General features: G+C 40.6%; 2 protein-coding genes across 2 annotated transcripts; both read right to left on the bottom strand.

Annotated features, from left to right (window-relative positions):
• Window positions 1–7318: 7318 nt before the first annotated feature.
• On the bottom strand, window positions 7319–14486 carry slc38a7 (solute carrier family 38 member 7). Its single transcript, XM_010782542.1, has 11 exons — window positions 14407–14486; window positions 12502–12934; window positions 11711–11764; window positions 10666–10810; window positions 9247–9391; window positions 9042–9140; window positions 8825–8882; window positions 8592–8706; window positions 8202–8349; window positions 7477–7676; window positions 7319–7382 (listed from the first exon to the last, which is right to left on the bottom strand). Exons 2-11 carry the CDS (start codon window positions 12757–12759, stop codon window positions 7327–7329), a joined length of 1278 nt encoding a protein of 425 aa, XP_010780844.1. The 5' UTR covers window positions 12760–12934; window positions 14407–14486; the 3' UTR covers window positions 7319–7326.
• Window positions 14487–15238: 752 nt separating this feature from the next.
• LOC104955437 (aspartate aminotransferase, mitochondrial-like) lies at window positions 15239–20141 on the bottom strand. The gene is made up of 8 exons (XM_010782764.1): window positions 19917–20141; window positions 19767–19826; window positions 19529–19690; window positions 18764–18868; window positions 18451–18601; window positions 17635–17800; window positions 17329–17479; window positions 15239–16328 (listed from the first exon to the last, which is right to left on the bottom strand). The coding sequence occupies exons 1-8, from the start codon at window positions 20139–20141 to the stop codon at window positions 16206–16208; spliced, it is 1143 nt and encodes a 380-aa protein (XP_010781066.1). The 3' UTR covers window positions 15239–16205.
• Between the last annotated feature and the right edge of the window lie 2265 nt (window positions 20142–22406).

The raw sequence follows: 22406 nt of genomic DNA, 5'->3' as shown, positions 1-22406 counted from the left end.
GAAAAATGCGCGCGGACGAAATGACGCACGAAAGGTTTGGGGGGCCTCCCCCTAGAACATTTAGATTTTAGCAGGTCTTAGATGCTGACTGGTGCATTCTCTAGACAGAATTATAAAATGAACCACCACAATATTAAAATTTCAATTGTATTCTTCATTTCACTTGTTTGTGTTTGCTCGCTTGCATGCCCTGCATAGCTATAATAAATACTTAAGTTGTTGGTCAAGACACTTTCCTTCTGATGAAGGCAAATGCCTTCCCAGATGTAAAAAAGTAGAAAACATTACATGCAGTTATAACTGCCAAAACAAACATTATTTACGCTATTATGGCCCCTTTTAAAAATGTTTGTAATGTTATCCACTGTAACTTGGTCGAAGGAATGCCTCCTCATCCAGAAGCTGACCGAGCAGCCGAGTGCACCCGCGAAGCACACACAATGGCGACGTCAGAGTTCCCGTTAGCAAGCAAATCTAAATCTCAAAATGTCCGGTCAAAATAATTTCCCTTTAGCGCAATACCGCTTCAGTTGCGCCACTTATGTGACAGACAAGAAGAGTATGTGACAGACAAGAGTAGTCAATTCTAATGTGTAACATGTGGAGAAAGAGATGTGCTGTATGGGTTGATTGTGCGTTGATCTGTTGCTAATGCCTCGGGGTTCCGGTGGGCATGTAAACAAATGCATAATGCTGCGCTATACTTTGTGGCCTCACCCAGTTGCATAGCGACACTTATTGTTTAGGTCATGGTGTCTTTTAATAAGCAGGTAGTCATATAATTAGCTAGAACTAGCTGGATCTGATCGATATGGACATAAACGCGAGTGAAGTCTAATCTGACGGGAGAGAGAGATCAGCTGCTGCTGACGAGTCGACACGCAGCTCTGCATGATCACATGCAGCGGTGAGCGGAACAAAACACACACTTCAGGTTAGAATATCACACGTAGCTATTTTAATTACCTCTCAAACTACCTAAACTAGTTATAGATATGTTTAGTTTTACTGTCGGGTCACTCATTACTGGATCCGCGAGCTGCATGATACTGGTATAATAGATTGCCCGATCGGGCAACCAGCAGGTGAGGCTTCATGGCCCGAGCTAAATACTAGATGGCCCCGGGCCATCGGGCAGTCCTTAATGTCGAGCCCTGTTATATCATAACTTCTTTTTTTTTAACATATGTAACATTAAGCTGTCTGTGGCTCTTTCCTGCTGTAACGATGCAAATATCCCCTCTGTGGGACTAATAAAGGTATTCTGATTCTGATAGGCAAACTTTTTAGGAGCCAAAGAGCCAGATATTCGAAGAATTGAAGAGATGTTGGAGACCGGATTTAGAGCTGAAACACAGTTCTTATGAGACTTAGATTTGTCAGATCGACATAGCCTACGTTATACTTTGGCATGTGATATTAAGCAACAGCGTGCAAACACCATTGCTGTTGTGTTAACAGGTTTAATCTGCTGCTAAATTGTGGCCAAAAAAAATAATAAATGACTATTTAACCCGTCTGTTGGCTTGTCTGCAATCTGCTAGGAGAGCTGACCACAACGTGTTATTGTAATGATGTTGTCCATTTAACAATTCTCAGCAATTACTTTAATATTGGTTTTTTTAACGATAGGAACAAAAGCCAACTATGCAACCCCAAAAGCCCCAGGTTTAATCAACCGTGTATACAGTATAGGGTTGAAACATACATACACTGTGGCTGCTGTTTTGTTTTTGCTCCTAAAAGTAAAACAAAACAGCAGGTAAAAGTACCTTTGTTCAAGAACACTGCTGGAAACAATATATAAAAGGGAATGTCTACACAGTGACGCCATTGCCCAGACCAATTATCTTCCAGCTATAATGGCTGCTCTCTGTATTCTCTAGGCCAGTCATTCTTTCGTGGTAAAGACGGATTCTGCTTGCAAAGCAATCACTGCAGCTACAGTGGGTTTGGCCTCTCACAGTTAGTGTGTGGTCAGTTCACTCCACTAAAGCCCATTATTCTTCTGCTCAGAGGCCAGAGTAGACAGAAGTGTATCCCCTCCAGGTCTGAGCCCAGCTACATCTCCGAACCTCTTCAGTACCGTTTGCCACAATATTGGGAAAGTGGTCATCCTTTCCTTGTCCACAAAGTCATGTTCAGTAGCGCTTTGATTCACCTCCCGCTGTTTCCAAGTCCTGTTATAATTATCAACTGTTGGTATGCCTTGTTGCTGTTTTTTCTCACTTCAGCACTGCTTCTTAGAATCATAAACGTCTTTGTGAGATGGACTCCGTATTTACTAAGGCAGCCTGGTGAGATCAGAAGGACGTTGCCTGTGTGTGTATTTTGAAGTGGGCCGGCTCCTCCTGTGGCCTCCTTGGTGTCCTGCCGTGACTTGGCTCTGTTTGAATCCACTGCGGTCATCGGAGAGCTGCTCATTAATCTTACCAACACTCTGTCCCACTTCCCTCCATAATCTTCCTCCTCCTAATTTCCCTTATCGGTCACACTGACTTTCTTTTGTTTGTGTTTGGAAGGCTTACTCTAGGCTGTTAGCCAGAGGGTGCAGACAGAGTACAGAGCGGACTGCGGTAGCTTCCCTCCATCAGTCATGAAGCCAGGGATGGTTTATCATCCCAGGTTTTGGGTTTTGTCTGCCAGCAACCGCTCATTCATTTGCAAGGGGATGGATTGTGCTGAGAGTATTGATGGTGGGGCTAATGCTTTTAAGTGTGAGATTACACCACATTTAATAATGATGTTACTTATTGCTGCTGGCACTGCAAACCCTCATTTGTCATGCGGTCTGTCCCGGTGTTTTCTCAGTTCAAAACGCCCCCCTCCCCACTGCTTATTTTATCTGATTCAGCCTAATCTTTTTACTGTGCTATGTTGTGGTGGTGCAGGGTAAACATCACAACGTCAGGTCAGCAGGGGCACCGCCAGTGATTTTGGGCCCCATGAAAAGATATCACACTTAAACATTTTTTTCTTAATGTTCTAAAATAGTTTGGGCCCCTGTCAGTCACGGGCCCTTAGAATCGTCCTAACTTTTCACCCCCTTACGGCGCCCCTGCAGGTCAGTCTATTTCATCAGCACCCAAGATGACTTTGAAAGTGTCAAAGGCAGTCATGAGGTGTCTGGGGGCAATCAATGATGCGCTGTTAAAGCCCCAGTCCTCAAAATGTAACATCAACAAGAGAAGTCAGTCAATCAGTAAAGGGAATCTGGGAAAACGTATGTGTTATATCAGAGCTATCCTTTTCAAAGAAACTTGAGAATACATAAAAACTTTCTACACTGTAGACTCTCTGTCTGTCTGACACCCTGCTTTTTTCTCGGCTGCAGCCTAATTTTGATTTTATGTGACTCATCAGATCTTGACAACTTCAAAACTCTAACAGTGAGGAACGCTGTGAACGTCCGCGAGGGCCAAGGAGTCGTTCTGTTATGTGGACCTCCTACATATTCTGGAGGTAAGTTGTTTTCTCTCTGTATGCAGCTTTTGTGCCCTTTCATCCTTAATCATGATTCATGAAATATATAATTCCCTTCATCGTTTCACATGGCAACCTTTGATCAGGGATTACTTCCTCACTCCAAACTAAATCTGTTTTAACACCCATTATAAGTACACATGCTGCCTATAATCTCCCCCTTATATAAGGTATACTGAACTACTGTGCAAATCCTTTCGTGGGTGTTTCTTTATCCTGTATATGTTTCTCATTAGAGCAGTGTGTTTCCAAATTAGTCTTCATATGTGCTTATTGAGTTGGCTGTGAGTTAGATGAGAAGATATCTATTTCAGATCTATCCGTTAAATATCAAGCTACGGCCAGCAGCCAGTTAGCTTAGCTTAGCGTAGGCTGTCAATATCTGCATACCAGTGTGTACTTCCATTTTAAAACAAGATATTTATAGTTATCTCTAAAGTTACGTGAACAACCTTATACCTATAGTCGAGATTAGCAACCTTCAGACAGAGCCCGGTAAACTGTTTCTGTAATTAGGAAGCTAAAGGCAGCAATGGGTTAGCTTAGCGTAGACTGACAATATCTGCATACCATTGTGTGTACTACTTCCAGTTGAATAAGAGTGATTTTAAAATGATATATTTATAGTCTTTAAAGTTACACAAACAGCCTTTTCAAAGTAGAACTTGTTATTTTACATTTCGTTTTATTGTGTCGAGGAGCTATAGGCGAGCTTAGCAACCTTCAGACAGAGTCCAGCTGGCTGTTTGTTGTTATGTGAAGCAAACCAGCTGCTGGCTGTATCCATATATTTAAGCACCTCAACACATTCCAAAAATGTTCTTATTGTTCAACTGAGAAGCTCAAAATGCATTCTTTAAATAAGAGGGCTGAATAGGAGATAAGGACGCAGAGTAGGTATGGACAATGGCTGCTGCCTAGCTTGTCTCCCTCTTGATACTGTAGCTTGCATATTGAAACAACCAATTCCTTCACAAGAGAACAGTTTAGCACAGAGCATTGTACTGTATAGCTGGTCTATGGGATAATGGGTCAGAGGACTCGGTGTGAAATACACTTTGACAGCTTTCCTCTGACATGGGCTTATATGCGGTTGGCTGCTGTAACCGTAGCACTATTGTGTTCTTACATTTTCAGAAGTGAATGAAAAGTAGTGCAGTGCGAGCCCTTCTTCCTTCTCTCGCCCCGTCACTCCCCCTCTGGGCTTCCTCTCCCTCTCTTCCCATTCTCTGCACTTTTTCTCTCTTGTAAATTGAAGGCATGCATTTTTCTTCATAACCTTGAACTTCACTGTACCTTATCCAACACCTCTTTAAAAAGAATCAAATCAAGTTTTATTTATATAGCACATTTAAAAGCAATTTTTGGTTGAGCCAAAGTGCTGTACATGTAATAAAAACACATTACTACAATCACAATAAAAGACAATAATTTACAACAGAAATATAAAAAACAAAAACACAGGGAATAGTCAGGTGTCATACTCCGCTCTGACTAGAAGGCCAGAGAGAAAAAGTGTGTTTTTAGCATAGACTGCATATATAAAGGTTTTTAGTGAGGATTTAAAAACCCCTAGTGTCTGGGCCGACCTCACATGGAGGGGCAGACTATTCCAGAGCCTGGGGCCAGCTGCTGCGAAGGCTCGGTGACCTCTGGTTTTGAGCCTGGTCTTGGGCACTACCAGCAGCAGCTGGTCAGCAGACCTTAAAGCTCTGGCGATGGAAGAGAGGCCGGAGCCAGCCCATTTAGGGCTTTGAAAACAAAGAAAAATATTTTAAAATCAATTCGGAACCGAATTGGAAGCCAGTGTAGTGAGGCCAGAATTGGGGTGATGTGGTCACCCTTTTTGTGGCCAGTCAGAAGACGTACAGCTGCGTTCTGCACTAGCTGCAGGCGTTTAATTGAGGCCTGATCCATACCCACATACAGAGCGTTGCAATAGTCCAGTCTTGAGGCTACAAAGGCGTTAATAACCCTTTCTATCACTTCTGGTTTCTCATTTTGTTGACTCAGAATAGCTTGTTTCCCCCTCCGCATTCATTATGACATCACCCCCAACTGCTAAATTAAATACAATATTGTCACAAGCAATTGGGTCCCCTTAGTGCTTTTCAGATTTTGTTTACTCCAAGGTCTTTTTAAGCAAATGGGTCACTTTTTTTCTTCTGTTGCAGAAAAAAACCCTGTGTCGCGTTTTCTTTTGACTTATTGCTTACACTTCTATCACTGCTCATTACAGCCGCGTAGTTCAGATGGAGGTTATGCTGACTCCTAAATGTGTGGGTCCTGCTTGCCTAATCAGAAGGAGCTTTGTATCTGCATCACTGCTCCCAGCTCGGACGCTCCATCCCATCCGAAGCCGTCCCTGGGGGGGGGCGTTGGAAATGATTGACAGTCATTGCATTCACCTTTGATCCGGAGCCCCTCACCTCCCGTGTGGTAGATTACACTGAGCATCTCCTGGCTCTTGCAGATCTGTGCAGTGTGCGTTTTTCAAAATGACACAGTAATTCATCATGGCAGGTTTGTCTTTTCTTATGGTGGACCTGCAGCTTGTGAAGGCGCATCACAGCATGTTCGTAATTCCATACGTCAATCCTTTCAACCCTCAATCCATCCGTCTATTCGTTTGTGCCTCCCATGAACCAGACCATGTCACTCAGAGACTCGGGGAATGCAGGCCATGTGTCAGGGGAGGGCCACTGACGCGCTGTAATCCATTTTGTTTCGCTTCCTTTCCTTGGGTCTCACATTGCCTCTGCACCAATAGATATTGCATTTGCCATGCCTTGGTATCTCTTCCCAAGAAAACTGAGATAAGGGTAAAACATTTTAGTGATATGCTAACATTTTTAGGCCAAACTTTATGGGCTCAGAACAGTCTCATAATGCACACAGAAGGATTCAAACTTGTAATTCATGATCCACAAAAGGATTCACACTTGTATTTCCGGATCCACACTTGTGTTTTTCAATGCACACACAAATGTGTTCCGTTTCATATACATGTAAATAAAATCCAAACACAGAAAAAAGTGTTACATATGTATTTTTGATCCTCACATATTTGTTTTCCGTTTAAATCCTCTGAACCTGCAAACATAAACCGCTTTCTGTGCACGGATCGCTGTGCATTCGTGTGTGGGTTTTTTGAGACTCCCCTGACGCTCACCCGATTCGTACTTGTAATTTTTTCTATCTATAGCCAATCAGATGTCTCCTTCATTCTAAGCCAATCACATGAGCGCGCCCCCACGAGGGTATGATTTATTGCGTCATGTATTCAAAAATCATACCTGACGCTTGAAGCTGCAGTTGCTGACTTAATTAAAACATATTTTCTGAATCTCATGGACTACCGTAATATACTGAGGATTCGTGCTATTAGTATGGCTAAGACTATTCTTTTAAGACAACACGTATTTTCATTTTAAGTAAAAATGTATGCACATCCAACAGTAGATATTAAGTCAATAAATGCTGACGTTACACTACGACTTATTTTTAAACAATGTGTGGGTTCGACAAATGCTTTGCCTCTAACTGCCGTTTTTAAACAGTTTGAACTAGTAGTTGTTTTAAACGGTATATTTTCTGGACTATAATGGAAAAAGTGTGATACTGCATCTTTAAAATGACACTTCAATAATCCCAATGAGAGCAATTATTCTTAAATTATAGCAGCAAACAGCAGCTACAAGGGAGCAGAGCAAGTCTGGTTAAAGAACCAAAGTCCCAATACTGAGGTCCGTTTGGAAGTTAGATACAGGGACCTTGTTGCTTCACACTAAAATGTAATCTAGTTCCAATAAAACTGAAATACATCAAACAAGAATCAGCCTCTCACCTTGCAGTTCGGCTGTCTGTCTCTGACAGCTTGGCTTGCATCAAACACAAACCTGTTGAGCAAAAGATAAAAATGAATATACATTAGTGTGACATTCAAATATCGCACAGATCGGAAACCTTGCAAACGAAGAGTTAAAGTGTTACCTGGGAAGACAAAGATGAAGCAGGCAGCCAATCCCCCGATCAGAGAGATCACCCGACCAATATCCGGGATGAAGAGTGCGAGGGTGAGGGTGATGGTGAACCACACCAGCGTCTGCAGGATCCTCCGCCTCTGCTCGCGACGCACACACAACTCCACCTGCTCACCTTGGAAACGCAGCCAAAGCCCCTCAATGACGGCCCTGAGAGGACACATTATCACAGAGCGGTGGGGAGATGATGCATTAACTGCAGCGTAATGATCTGACACCAGGTACAAGGCTCTCTATGAAATCTGTCCATCTGACTGTATGCAGCCGATCCCGATCACTCTGGCATGTTTAGGGTAACATCAAGCTGTAGTTATTATTCTTTTATCTATCAACTTTCCACTTTCACTTCACTACACACACTGCAAATGTAGAGTATTACAATCTTTGCTTCAGTCAGTTACTTTCAGGATTCAGATAAATACAAAATATTAAATTGAATTCCAATTGCAACATGAAAGGTACAGTATGTGCCAGCCTATCTAATGCATTAAGAAGTATAATCAGCATGAGGAGTACTTTTACTTTTCGTACGTTTAGTATGTCATACTTTGTTATTTTACACAGTAGAAAAAAGCTACACATTTGAATAACAACTTGTCATTTTACAATCCTAACACAATCTAAGCCAAAGTGACTGACAGTATGCTGGATATTTCTAGATGAGCTGGTTCTTACCTGCCACAGAAGTGTAAAATGGGGTAGGAGGTGATGACACAGATGACTATAAAAGCTCTTGCGATGGCCACTGCAATATCGTCTGAAGGATACGACATCAACACATCCTGATTGACGTTAGAGCCAAACGTCAGGAAGCCACAGACACCTGAACAAACACAACAAGAGGTTATTAAATACCGACATACTGACCGACTTTAAAAGACATTAAGACTCTATAATCCATGTGACAACAAAACAAATAAATGATCCGTCTATTTCAAAGTAGGATTTTTTAAAAAAAAGGCATTTCATTGTACGGTAATAAATAATTTACTTTGACTATATAATATAATCAGATAACATCATTGCAATACATTTTCGAGTAATAATTGCACACATTGACAGTACCTGTTCCTGTGTAGACGAAGAGGCAGATGATCATGCTAAAAGTGACCACGACTCCCCACGGTTTGATCGCCTTCTTGCTCATGCTGTTGAACACCGGCACACAGCTGACGTGGCACTGAAGAGAGAGAGCAGGATGATTAAGATGATACCAAAATAACTCAACATTTTCAGACTCTCTTTGAAAGACAGGCATTTAGTTCTAGGATTTAAAATGAAAGCAAATTAAGGTATACCTGGAAGCCAAAGCATATGGTGGGCATTGCATTGAAAACTGCAGTCCAGGAAGAAGAACTGTAACAAACACAACAATTTAGCAACTCAAGCAAAGCATGAAGACGAGGATGAAGATGTTACTTGCTGGACAGTGGTAAAACGATTAGTAAAAAGTTCTGAAAGAGCCGTTAGCTGCATAGAATTAGCGCAGCGGGATGAAGTGTGTGTAGCGCTCACCTGGTAGGAACGTAGACTGGGATCGCTGCTTTATCCGGCCAGATATACTTGATGATGACCACGATGGTCACATACCAGGTCCCCATCACACTGAGCGCACTACGATGCAGAGCAACAACTCAGACATGATTATGGTGCAGGGTAAAGGGGAGAAAACATTATCTCTAATCCTTGGTGAGAAAACAAGAGAGACAACGTTTTGTACCTGGCATACTTCTGGAAGCCAATCTCTTTGGGGATGGAGAGAGGGAGAATAATGAGGACTGCAGTAACAGAGATGGTGAATTTACGATCAGTGTACCAGGCGCTGCTGACTGAGCCATCTTTGTCATGAACCACTGCAGCCACCACTGCAACAGAAACAGGACGTATGTTAAACTTGAGAAAGACAGACGGAAACAGGAAGCAAATGCTGGATCACAGTGCAGGTCTACTGTACGCAATCAGAGTGGCAACACAATTTGCTCCCATTCATTGTGTATGGGGGGCGACTGATTGCTTCACAAGGCATGCTGGGATACCTGCATTTAGGACAAGCTGGCGAGATGGCGTTACAATTTCAAAAATTCAAACAGGGCCTCATGAAGACAGCAAAACAAGTTACAGAAGCGGAGACTTTCTTTACAGTGGATCTTAGCACAGCAAACTCCCTTGAAATGTTTAAAAGCAAATTAAAAGCCTTTCTTTTTAATATGGCTTTTAATTTGGATTAACTTTCAATTGTCACTATTTTTTCTGTTTTGCTTTTATTTGACATTTTTTGTTTAATTTTTTGAAAGGTTTATTTTAACATATTATCAATGAAGATGTTTTATCTTGTTCTGTATTCATTTTAATAGTATTTTAATATTCTTGTTACGGTTTTCTGTTTCTTTGTGCATGAAAGGTGCTATAGAAATAAAGTTTATTATTATTATTATTATTATTATTATTATTATTACAGCTCTACAACCAGGAACGTAAAGACAGTCTACTGATAATTGTAACGTCATTTATCAATATAAACATATATTTTTCTCAGTGTTTGTTTTCATTACAATGATAATGATGAGCTGAATTCAGAGCAGGCTCAGTCAACTGCATTCTATCTACTCCTTGAATTGTTTGCATACGCATACGCTGCACTGTTAGAGCAATGAGTGCCTCGTGGATTTAAATGTTAACTGCAGTGCACGTGGCAAACATTTAGCCAAGTGGATAATTAAAGTCACAACCACTCCATTAATACATGGAAAAAGAGGGGGAAGGTCACAGGTTTTTCCAGAAACAGGCAGAAGTAGGATTTATTTACTGTCAGCGTCTTAGTACAAGGAAGTCTGTCACATTTTCTGAGAGGAAAAAGCTGACTGGTGTCATCCTTGATGCTCTTTGCCCTTATCAATGATGGCACAGATTCACACTACTACTACTCCACAATTATCTTTCTTTTTTTAAGCACAGAGGTCAGCTAAAAGTAGGACAAAGTGCATGCGACTGTAAGAACATCATTACATTAAGAAAAGGCTCAGAGAAATTGCATTTTTTAACCGTTAGAGGTTAAAGATCAAAGATGGTCTGACCGGTCTGATAAAATGAGACATGAATATGGTGGCAGTGATTCAGTTATCAGTGTAGTTATACTTACAGCGATCCAGCTGGTCTCCAATGACAATAAAGAAAGCAATACAGGTCCCAAAGGTGTAGATTGCAATGGCTACTTCACATAAGATCCCTGTGAATTTCCCACAAGTGGCTCGGACAACCTCCTGATAAGTGCTTTCGTTGCTTACCTGAAGACAACAGACACATCTTTAGAAAGTGGAGTCAGCAGTAAATGCATAGCTTGAGATGATGGTGCAGTAATAGTCTAAAAATACCCATTTGGATAAAGCGAGGCCTTGAGGGGATACCCTTGCTGAGCCAACAATGTTTTAGGCAGGCTGGGGATTTAATGCAATGATGAGTCAATAAAATATTCCCAAGCACTGTTTAAACGCAACCAGTATCATTCAAAACTCTGACATTGAGATACTTATACATGTGCCCACGTTAGCTTTGTCTTATTTTTCTTTGATTCTCTCCTAATTAATACATTTGCAACACAGCGTGACAAGTTTGAAGCAAATCTAAATATAAAAAGGGATAACAGTTACTGGGGTATTTGTCCTCCGGCGTTTTCCCTTTATATGATATTCCCAGAAGATACCTACAACTTAGCCTGCAGCAGGAGCCTCACAGCTGACTTTAACAACCTTCAGTTTAAGGCATGGTTATAAAGAAGGTTTCAGGCTGCTGAGTACAGTCACCCATACTCATGACATCAGCAATTGTAATGGTGGCACGTGCTTTAAAACAAAGTTCACTGTGCTGCTGAATGTACTGGTTTTTTGTATTTTAGAGCAAAACTCAGCAGGAGTATCTTGGTCAGACTTTGTTTAACTGACAAAATCTCCTTTGCTTTTTAACATGTCAGCAAAAATCTGAACCAACAGGAAGTGAAAGCCTGGGATGTTGTGCAATGCACTTCCTATGATCAGGAATACTATCGCAGAACAGAATTATTACACAAGGCTACTATAGAAGAAAATGTGAATGAAAAGTATTCATATTAACAATGGTTTAAAATGAAAGTAAGACAAGTGGCAGAGTGAGAATTGTAAATACATCTGAAAGTATTGAGGGACACGTACCTGGCAGCAGTATCCCAGGATCACCAATCCACTGATTATGAAGATCAGCATAAACTGAAACAAGAAACAGGAAGGAAAACGTTTTAGTTCCCATTTTTATTTCCTATAGGAGGCAATTTTACATTGGACACAAGAACACAAAAAAGGACATTCAGTCTGAGTCAGCAGTTATTAACCCTAATTGGGTTTCAAACTAGTTTTTAAATGCTGTGTGCCAGCACTAGAGCTGCAACAATAGGTCGACTAATCGATTAATCCATGGGTCTTTAACGGCGGGTCCGTAATTTTCTGCCAAGGGACAGCCAAATCATTTCAATTTATAATTGATCTCTTAAAAAAAAGCATTAAAGTAACAGAAATTCAACATTTCGATTTCATTAATGCAATTAAGTGTGCTCGCTGGCCTATGTCAAAATACTGTGTGACAACTATCCATTGGAAAATTTATGGCTTTTTATTATTCTTGAATAGCTTAGTATTGTATCATTATACATGTGACTGTTGTTAAAGGCCAAGTTATATGAAATGTAATTGTATACAAATGTTGTAGGGGGTCCCTGCTCTGTCTGTCTTTCAGTTAAGGGGTTCTTTTACCTGAAAACCTTGAAGGCCCCTGGGTCAGAGAGACGAGGAAGTCTAGATAAATACCAATAACTGTAATAACATAGATATTTTTTTAGTCTCACTCGGCACAGAAATGTAATGTCTGATTAGTCATTGTTCAACAGAATTATAGGTTGCCTTAGTAAAAGGTAACCACAGCATTACACTCGTCACTGGGATCTCCTCACCATTTGGAGCATAACTCCTGCAGTCACTCCTCCTGCCATATTGAAGGCTGCGGGGAAATTTAGTAGACCTGCTCCCAGTGCTGCGTTCACTACGATGAAGATCGCTGCCCAGGACGACACGCCGCCGCCGCCCCCCCGGCTCTCCGTCTCAAGATGCCGGACCGATTCCACGCTGGGGCTCTGCAGGAGCCAGGCTCGCTCTCCAGAGTCATTGCTCCCAACCCCGGCCCAATCCTCAACGTCTGTGTTGATCGCCATGAGTTACCAGGCTGTAGCTCGACCTGCCGAGCCTCACACTGCTGTCTCCACCTATCTCGATCCCAGTGAGGAAATGTTGATGACTGATATCTGAAGTCCCACCACAGTCAGGAGGCAGCTGATGTTTCTCAACTCTTTCACCAGTATCAGTATGATGATGGAACCATTTAGCTATCTGTAATGAGATAGAATTGCATTTAGAGATACTGGCATTAGCAAAAAAGGAACTGTTATCATATCAACATTTAGGTCAATGTAAACAAGTATTTAATCTATTTACTGTTTTAAGTTACTGTGAATAAATCCAAGCAGCACTTGTTCTCTGTATTTTTGGAAGAAACATCAGTTCCCAAGCAAGTTATCTGTTTTCCTCATTGGTGAAAAACTGTAGGCTATTTCATAATAGTTCTAAATAGTTGCCTGTAACGTATTTGGTTTACAAGACACGTGCATACAATTGGCCAACGCTATCTTTGGTTCCATCCCTTTGGAGCTTTTCACCACTACTGCTAAGTTTTGATGAGCCATTTCCTAAACCTTATCTCCTGCTAACAAACAAGGAAGTACTTGGAGGTGACCTAATGCAGAACATCTTACTGTGTGAGGAATGCAAACCTTCAGTCAATAAAGAGCATGGTAGCTTTCCAGTAACAGTAACATCATCTGACCACTGCACACCAGGTACTGACACAGGTCAAGCCACTAAACCAATAGTTACCATTAATGTAGGCTGTCAATGCTGATATAAAGCATTGTTGTAGTTTAACAAATATAACAAAGCTTTTCATAAAATGAGATAAAACTAGATACAAGTGGTTTACTTTACAAGTTGTTTTAGTTTTGCAGACTCTGACACATAACATTGAAACCATTGCTTACTCAAGTAAAAATGGTAGGTACTTTTCCTTTACTGTAGTATTTAAATATGTAAACTACATCTCAGATTAAGTTATATTTTAACTTTAACGCATTCATTTGATAACTTAAATTCCGTGTTACTTTAAGGATCAGAAAAAATATGTATCACAAAAAATATATATAAAAATGTATATCACAAGCTGCACAACAGAAAGTAAAGTCATTCAAAACACCTTAAGAGCTGTAAAACATCTGAATACTTCCTTCACATTTGACTGTATTGAGTGAAATATCCTGCGATCATACATCTCAAATACAACCATGTTGAAGAATGAAGGCTGGATCTCACATTACATCCCTCAACAACTAAAGCTACATTGTACATAAACTGCTATTAGAAACTAATTGTTAATGAAACTAACATTAAACAAGAGAGGCTGCAGATGATGTCCAGCTGACCTTAATTCAATTTACTGCTAACTTAGCTTCTCCTTCAGCAACCCAAACAAAAATCTGGTCAAACACCACACCTTTTAATGTGATTAGATTATGCTTTTCTTTTCAATAAGGTAACAATAACATCTGTCAACGCAGTCAACACCTTTGTTATTCATGTACCACAATAGCTAGCTAACGTTTCACATAGCTGACTAAAACAACAAATGTAAGTAATTTTTTCATCAAACAGTTCTACACATTTAAACATCCATATATCATTTACAATCGCTGTTATTCCTCAGCTGTTTAGTAAAGTGTAGAAGTTAAAAAACTGAAAATAAGGAACAGTACCTTGTGTGTGGAGCAGCCTCCCGGTGACTGAGCGTCTGACTGTTTTGCTGCCCGTAGAATGCAGAGGAACACGTGACACCGCATCACGTGACTGGAATCGTGGGGCGTGACGTTTAGAATTGTGGGTATTGTAGTTCTCTTTGACTTATTTTCCATTTAAAGTGTAATCTTTTTATGAATATCACATTTCATTTGGAGTTTTAACATAATTGGTTAATTAAATGCTAACTAACCCATACACACACAATACACACATTTTATCAGTGACTTGTGGGATAAAGCTAGATGAATCACATTGTTAAAGCCTATCAAACATAGTTTTTCCCTATTCTTTAGCCATTAAAGACATCTAAATTATATCCTATAAATCCTATAGCATCTAATCTAAACATTAAAATACAATAAATATAAAATGTTATGTGGGATACCCATTTTTAGTATAAGCATAGTTCTAAACGCCACAAATATGCAGGGTCGCAATAAGATTACAGTGAAAGTCTTGATGAAAAATGTGTAATAATTTGTAAGTAAACATCACGTATTTTTCTGTTTTAAAAGACATAAGAATAACGTGTCAAAGTTTAAGGGGCCTACAGTTCAATATCAGAGGAACCTTAGTACTCCACTGTAATCAATAAATAATCTTTCGAACACCTTACAGTGACAAACAAGGGGACGAAAACTATCAACAACACATTCTTATTACACAGGACATTGTTAAGATAGGAGATATGTGTGGATACCTAGTACGGTGTATGTGTTGAATATGTAAACCCATCAACTGAGATGAGCAAGATGTTATATTTTTTTTAAAGTCACACATTAGGACAGATCACTTCTCTATAACCATTTATTGTTTGTTCAATAAGGTACATGTCCAGTGATCCATTATATTCTGACAGAATGCAAAACATTGATGAACAAGATGAACAGATTCATACACTGTACACCATAATGTCTGACTGAATGAGCAGCATGAACATATTTCTTTACCCCACTCATCTTTTATTAACAACACAGACATTTGTGTCAAATACAAAGCCTCCATGATTGAAATTAAAACTGGCCTGTGTGCTTGTTTTTTATTTAAGGGGTTGAAAAAGGACTGACTGAGAAACTGTTGTTACCACCAACTATTGAAACCAAAATAAAAATTGACAAAACCCTCTGGAAAAGTACCGATTACAAGGGAGATGGTAAGGAAAATTCCAAAGACAGATAATGAGGACATTACTGGATGATTGATTAGTTCAGATGGACCATTAGAGATCAGCCTAATCTGGAAACGCAAACAGTGCCTTACAACTTATAAAGTGCTAAAATGCCACTATTAGAATTAAGACAAAACAAAGAAAGAAGAAAAATTTGCATATTCTACAGGCTTTCACATAGAAACAGAGACCTCAATAGTGCTAACATTACCCCGATTCTGGATGTTTTATTGTGAGTGGGCCAAAAGCAGATGAGCGGCACACAAAGAGGAGGACACTAATGCATAGCCAAGAGTTGATTCCAGATAATAAATAAGCAAAGATGATTCGTCAGGGGGAAAACATGTCAGTTACAATTTAGCAGGGGAGCCAGTTTAGTGAAATGTAAACCATCAACACAAAAATCGAAATGCATTCGACATCAGTTTCCAAGTTAAACTCATGATGAAATCCGATCAAGAAAATGCCTAACTAAACATAGTGCTCTTTTCGAAAAGGTGGAATGGAGGAGACAGAGAATAAGTGAAGCATTAAGCCCCTCGATCACACTGCTGCTTTGATTTCATAGCTCTGCCAGCAGGATCCACTCTACTTGGTGACGGCATGGATCCCCTGAGCCAGGTAGCCCACGTTCCCAGAGGTCACGCCTGCCATGGAGATTCGGCCATCCTTGGTCATGTACACGGAAAACTCCTTCGTCAGGCGCTCAACCTGCGGGACAAATAAATGGACACACTCAACTCAAAATCCACATGCCGGTAATTTAGCATCAAATATCCCCACTACACTTTGTCCTTTCATTTTATAGATGTCTGATCGACCTTTAAAAAAGGTACTGGAGTGAAAGTAGATCTGAACAGAATAGCAGGCACACATTTAAACAAATTCATAAGATTGAAGTCATAAATCGTTTTTGCGTAGTTATGGTATTTATATGGTATTAAGATATTTTTAAATGTATGACCTAGTAGGGGCAAGTAGAGGTTGAACAGAAGAAATACTCTTTGCATTTTTGTATGCCAGGGTGATTAATTATCGCTGGACACAAAGTAGTCCCTGTCCATTAAATTGAATTTTAACAAGTTGAACACGGCGCGAGATATTAATATGTTGTGGGTGCTCGTGTAATTTGTGATCCAAATATACCAAAACTGAAACTGTTCCAATGTCTGTGTTTAAAGGGCATGTCATTTAAGACCTTAAAGTAACACTCAGACATCAAACATCCAAACTATTGTTGAGGGCCTAGAAGTTATTTTTAGCCGTTAGCCTATTCAATGATTTCACTCAAAAGTGGGATGTTTGATATGGGCCTGTGATTGCTCATTATTGAGGTCTAATGTGATTCTAACTTGCAAAGAAATAAATCAAACTCTTATGATGGAAATAATGTCACAGATTTATAGTACTGTAATTGAAAAGATCCTTAAAAACAGATAAACGATACAATTAGACAGCTGTGGCAGTCGAACACAAATGCTAGTTTATAATCATGTAAGAGAAATGTGTGAAGTCCCTTTTTCAATATAATAAATCAAGTAAGAGAGTTAGATGAGAAGACTGGTCAAACTTATTTGAAAAACTGTGAAACTTTTCCTTAGCTTTTGTTGTATGGCCGCAATTTATGAAAGTATATTTAAATGATGAAGAAATGTTTATGTCCTTCTTTATTATCAACGCTCAAAAGCAAACGAGATGTGCATGTGTGTACCTGGTCGGGTTTGAGTCCAGTGAAGCAGAACATCCCGATCTGATCGATGACGTGCTGCCAGTTCTTGGAGGAGCCCTCCTTCTTCAGACCGGCCGCCAGCTCTTCTCTCATCCTAATGATGCGCTCAGCCATTTCTTTGACCTCACCCAGCCTGGGATGAACAAAATCAAATCAGGAAATACATATTAGGATGTATCATGAACAGAATATGAAAGAGAGAGACTTGAAGTGTTTTCTAACACACATCCAAACTACACACTCGGTTCAGATAATATGGCGTGTATATATGCATCTATAAGCACATACCAGACTGAGTAGAGATCGGGTGTGTTGAGAATGGTTGCTGCGATTCTGGCTCCGTTCATGGGTGGGTTGGAGTAAATGGGTCTGATGAGGATCTTAAGTTGAGACTCGACCCTCTTTGCCTCCTCTGCGTCTTTACACACCACAGTGAAGCCGCCCACACGCTCACCTGCGAATATCAACATGCATGTTAAGTGTTAAACAAAGCGGTTTGCAGTGAGTCTGACCAACATGTGAGAGAAATACGACAACTGTTTTAATTGGCTAATAATGATGATTTAATTCAGTAATCACGAGGAGCCGCGATAAAAGACACACACACACACACACACACACACACACACACACACACACACACACACACACACACACACACACACACACACACACACACACACACACACACACACACACACACACACACACACACACACACACACACACACACACACACACACACACACACACACACACACACACACACACAGGAAAGTCTTAATGCCTATTTAAATAAATCATGTTTCACTAACTACTTTGTACCACTGGGTGTTGGTAAACACAAGCTTGAGTTCACCTTATAACTCTATGTAGATTTTCCATTCTCCGACAGGCACTTTACAAAACTTCACAGAAGAATTTGAATTAAATTAAACTCTCTTTTCAATAGATCCTGTAGTTTGGCCAAAATGGTAACAGAACCAAACAGAAAATTACTGATGCCAATTTTAGTTCTTACATAATGATACATATCTCATTGCTGTAGTGTTATCTGTGTGTCTTTGTTGTTTTTTAAAGAGCCCATAGTGAACCCTGACTGACCGTAGAGCCCCATGTTCTTGGCGAAGGACTGGGACAGCAGGATGTTGTGGCCCTGCTCAACGAAGTAGCGCACAGCCCAGGCATCACGGTCGATGTCTCCGCTGGCGAAGCCCTGATAGGCCATGTCGAAGAACACCAGCAGGTTCCTTTTCTATAGGGTGAGAAAGAAAGAGAGAACTAATTCATAATAATGTACAGCTAGATATCACACAGTGCTTATCATCTCGGCTTTTGAACTGTCAAGACCTTCTGATTTTCAGATAACGTGTTTGCAAAGGTTTTACAGAGCTGTGCAAACAGGATGCAGACTCACCTTCACAATGTCAGAGATCTCCTTCCACTGCTCAGGCCTGGGGTCCACACCGGTGGGGTTGTGGGCACACGCGTGCAGCATGATCACACTCTGCTCTGGGATTTTCTGTGACATAATAAAACAGTTTTGGTCAATTACAACACCTCGTATAGTGGAGACTTTTTTTTCAGACTCAGCTGCCAACATTTTGCTTTCTTAAAAGAGTTAGATGTTCCCATCTTAAACCATTAAAACAATAAGGTATCCTTCAGTAATGCTATCAATGTTCCTTCCTTTTATGTTTTTGTCTTTAGCTTGTTTGGAGGTTGGTTGTCGTGTCACTGTTTTGTTTTTTTTCATTTTTGTGTCATGTCCTTTTCTATTTTCCATGTGTTTAGTTTTCTTCACTTGGGGTACCCTTGACAGCACGTTGATACATCTCAAGGACTTCATTCGGACAAATATTGATACAGAATATTATGGTTCAAACTGAAAATAGGAAAAAAAGCGTAACTTATTTTTTCCTCTGATGGCTGTTAAATGAAAAACAATTCTTCAAGAACAACAATAAAAAATAAAAAATACTCTGTGTAATACTACTGTGTTTTGAATAGACTTCCTAATTCAGAGCATATTAAAAGATGCAAACTTGAACTATTAATAAAAGTATTTTCCCTAGGGACTATGCTGTTTGTCGCCTAAGGCTTGGTTGATTACTGATTAATTTTATGTAAAATCCCCCCCCCCCCGCCCCCCCTCCTGGCTAGTCTATCATTGAAGTCTTACAGAGATGTCATCCAGAGCTCCTGTGAAGTCGAAGCCGCAGGTGGACGGGTCGTAGTATCTGTACCCCTTGAGCTGCATGCCTGCGTCTTTAAAGATGGGTGTGTGGTTTCCCCAGGAGGGTTTGGGCAGATACACATCACGTGGACCTCCGTGGAAGCGAGACTGTGAAAAAATAATATTCTGGTCAGTTATCCAGCCTCACCTTTAAGTATTAATGAACAATATAAAAGGACCTCACCAAAAAGTTGCCTCCAATGCGCAGAGATCCAGTTCCTGAGATGGTCTGGACAGTGATGTTCTGTTGGGAAAAGAGACTTGCTGCACTGATTTTGACTTTTTGAAATGAATTAAATGAATTACATTTGCCTTGGTTAGCATTTCAACTTACCCTGCCGCTTTTCAAGACCTCAGCATCATTACCAAAAGCCAGTTGGGCGCAGGACTTGGTGAACTCCCCCAAACCACCAATGCCAAGGTACTCCTTATCCATCTGTTTGGATGAGATGATCGCCTCGGCCTGGAAGGAAAGAGTCCAAATAAATATGTGCAAAAAAGAATTCCTTGACTGGTAGTCCCTTCTTTGTACATCAAAAATCCATGATTTTGTGGACATTTTGTAAAAAACATAATGCACGCAATCTTTCTCACGAAGGTAAGGCAGAAATTCTTCTGATTATTAACATGTGTGTTTCACCCAAAACACATGAGGCTTCTCAATACTCTAATTTCCCCTCCTCGACTCCTCGGTCCTCCGGTAGTGACCCGGAAATGGATCTCAGCTCGCCATGTTGAAGGACATCTCATTTCTCTAAATGCACTTCGAGGACCGAGCATCGAGGAGGCTCTCTGAAGGAGCTCTAACCGAGGATACACTGATGGGTCCTCCACGGCTCCTCCGCGGATGCATTTCAGGGAACGGTGGAGGCGTGACGCACGGCCGGACTTATCTCAGCCAATGACAGCTCTGCATGCATCCCTTGGATATATCAGTGCTTTCATCACAACGCGATGTTTACAGTGAGAACAGCTGTGAGGTCTGTGCAGAAAGCAGAGCAGTGTGTAAAATATATATCACTCTGCCTACATTACTTTCTGTATTTGTATGCTGTAGTTTAGTAGATATCTACAAACAAAGAGTCAATATTTTTCTAAGACCATTTAGTNTGGGGGGTGGACCTCACCTCCTCTAGGGGGGTCCGGGGGCATGCTCCCCCTGCAGCAGATTGATGCTTTTAACTTCAATATTTAAAAAAAAAATCTTCCCGGGGGAGCATGCCCCCGGACCCCCCTAGAGGAGGTGAGGTCCACCCCCCACTTAAATCATGCTCAAATGGATAGGATACTAAATACATTTGCACACAGCTTGTGTCCATATCTTTCTGTTTTGGTGATGCCACAACCGTGCATGCATACGCAAATCATAGTGAGTGTCTGCATTTTGGGGGGGGGCGCCAGCTAAAATCTTGCCTAGGGCGGCAAATTGGTCAGGGCTGGCCCTGCCTAAATATAAATTGTGATTTCAACAGAAATGAAAATTAGACTTTTTGCCCCATGACAAATCTGAAGCTGAAACTGGAGATCTTTTTGCTGTTGTTCATCATGAAACACTCACATCACAACATCATTACAGAGAGGCTAGACTGCTGGTTTCACTACACATCTTTGAGCTTATAGAAAACCTTATGCACAACCTGATGTTTTAAATATTATATGTAGATGGAAAGAAAGTTCAACCACTTGGTAAATGGTATACAAAATGTATTCATTTTACAATAGCTGAAATATATACTTTGTAGACTTTTCCTAACATTTGGAGCAGCAGGCTATTACATGAGGACCAAAACCAAACAGTATCTAAATAATTCAAGATTTCAAAGTTGCAAAAAATTCCACCCATCCAGCACAGTTGGGTACTTTAGTAATGAAAGTTATCAACTTAAACTTATCAATTGCTATTATTTTAGTTTCCCTGCTACTTCATGCTGGACAATGATTAACAACAATTACCAAAATAGATGCCTACAGCTTGTGTTGGGTTGGAAGAGATTGGAGAGAGCATCTTAATTAAATATCAAGAAGCCACAAACATGAAGCAAGAAAAGAGAGTGGTACCTACTGCCGGCTGTATGTGAAGAAAGAGATCAGTTGTGTTGTTCTGTCTATCCTGTCCCACACTCGGACTCAGGCTGAGTGCGTCTGAGAGTAAGCGAGCAAGCAGAGCTTCATGAGAGATAGAGACTGAACTCCATGTGGGAGGGAGATAGTGAGAGAGCAGAGAGAGATCCCTCCCATTGAAAGTAGAGAGTTGAGTGCAAACTGGGAGACCATGTGGGTGACACAGATTTAGGCATTCAGGTTTTTCTGTTGTGTGTGTGGGGGGGGACGGGGACGTAGAGAGACAGATCACACCAGTGAAGGTGTGTAAATAGGTGTATAGGTTATGTGTCACCAAAGAGTTTTCTAGGATACGCATTCATTTGTTAAAAACAGCTAAATGCAACTTTTTTTTATGAGCATTTGTACAGTCTACTTACAAAAATTATTTCTCAAACTTGTTCTTTACTGGAAAACAACTCAATTGCAAACAGAACGACAGGGTGACTGAGGTTATGACGCGATAGAAATCCTAAATCAGATTTGAACGAACAGCAATGTGAGCACATGGCAGTCGACTCAGCCTGCTGATGCACCGGGATGATTAGCTTTTCTGTGTTCACATCTGGGACAATGTGGACAAGCACGAAACAAAGTGATTTAATCAAAAAAGAAGCTTCCTGCATGTGTCACAAATGCATACATGTACATATGGCATGCACCTGCGTATCTGTGTACATTGGTGCTGTGTGTGTGTGTGTGTGTGTGTGTGTGTGTGTGCGTG

This window comes from Notothenia coriiceps, unplaced genomic scaffold (genome assembly GCF_000735185.1).
Source record: "Notothenia coriiceps isolate Sejong01 unplaced genomic scaffold, NC01 NC01_scaffold00024667, whole genome shotgun sequence".
Lineage (NCBI taxonomy): Eukaryota > Metazoa > Chordata > Actinopteri > Perciformes > Nototheniidae > Notothenia > Notothenia coriiceps.
Note: the sequence above shows the minus strand (reverse complement) of the source record. Positions and strands in the feature narration are given on the sequence as shown.

Excerpts from the sequence above, each read along its gene's own strand:
- LOC104955437 (XM_010782764.1), bottom strand. The coding sequence starts at position 20,141 with ATGTCCACAAAATCATGGATTTTTGATGTACAAAGAAGGGACTACCAG. Across the intron at positions 18,869-19,528 it reads GAGCTCTGGATGACATCTCT|AAAATCCCAGAGCAGAGTGT; the intron begins GTAAGACTTCAA and ends ATTATGTCACAG. Across the intron at positions 16,329-17,328 it reads CTGGACTCAAACCCGACCAG|GTTGAGCGCCTGACGAAGGA; the intron begins GTACACACATGC and ends TTTGTCCCGCAG.
- slc38a7 (XM_010782542.1), bottom strand. The coding sequence starts at position 12,759 with ATGGCGATCAACACAGACGTTGAGGATTGGGCCGGGGTTGGGAGCAAT. Across the intron at positions 8,350-8,591 it reads CTTCGTCTACACAGGAACAG|GTGTCTGTGGCTTCCTGACG; the intron begins GTACTGTCAATG and ends GTGTTTGTTCAG. Across the intron at positions 7,677-8,201 it reads ATTTTACACTTCTGTGGCAG|GGCCGTCATTGAGGGGCTTT; the intron begins GTAAGAACCAGC and ends GTGTCCTCTCAG.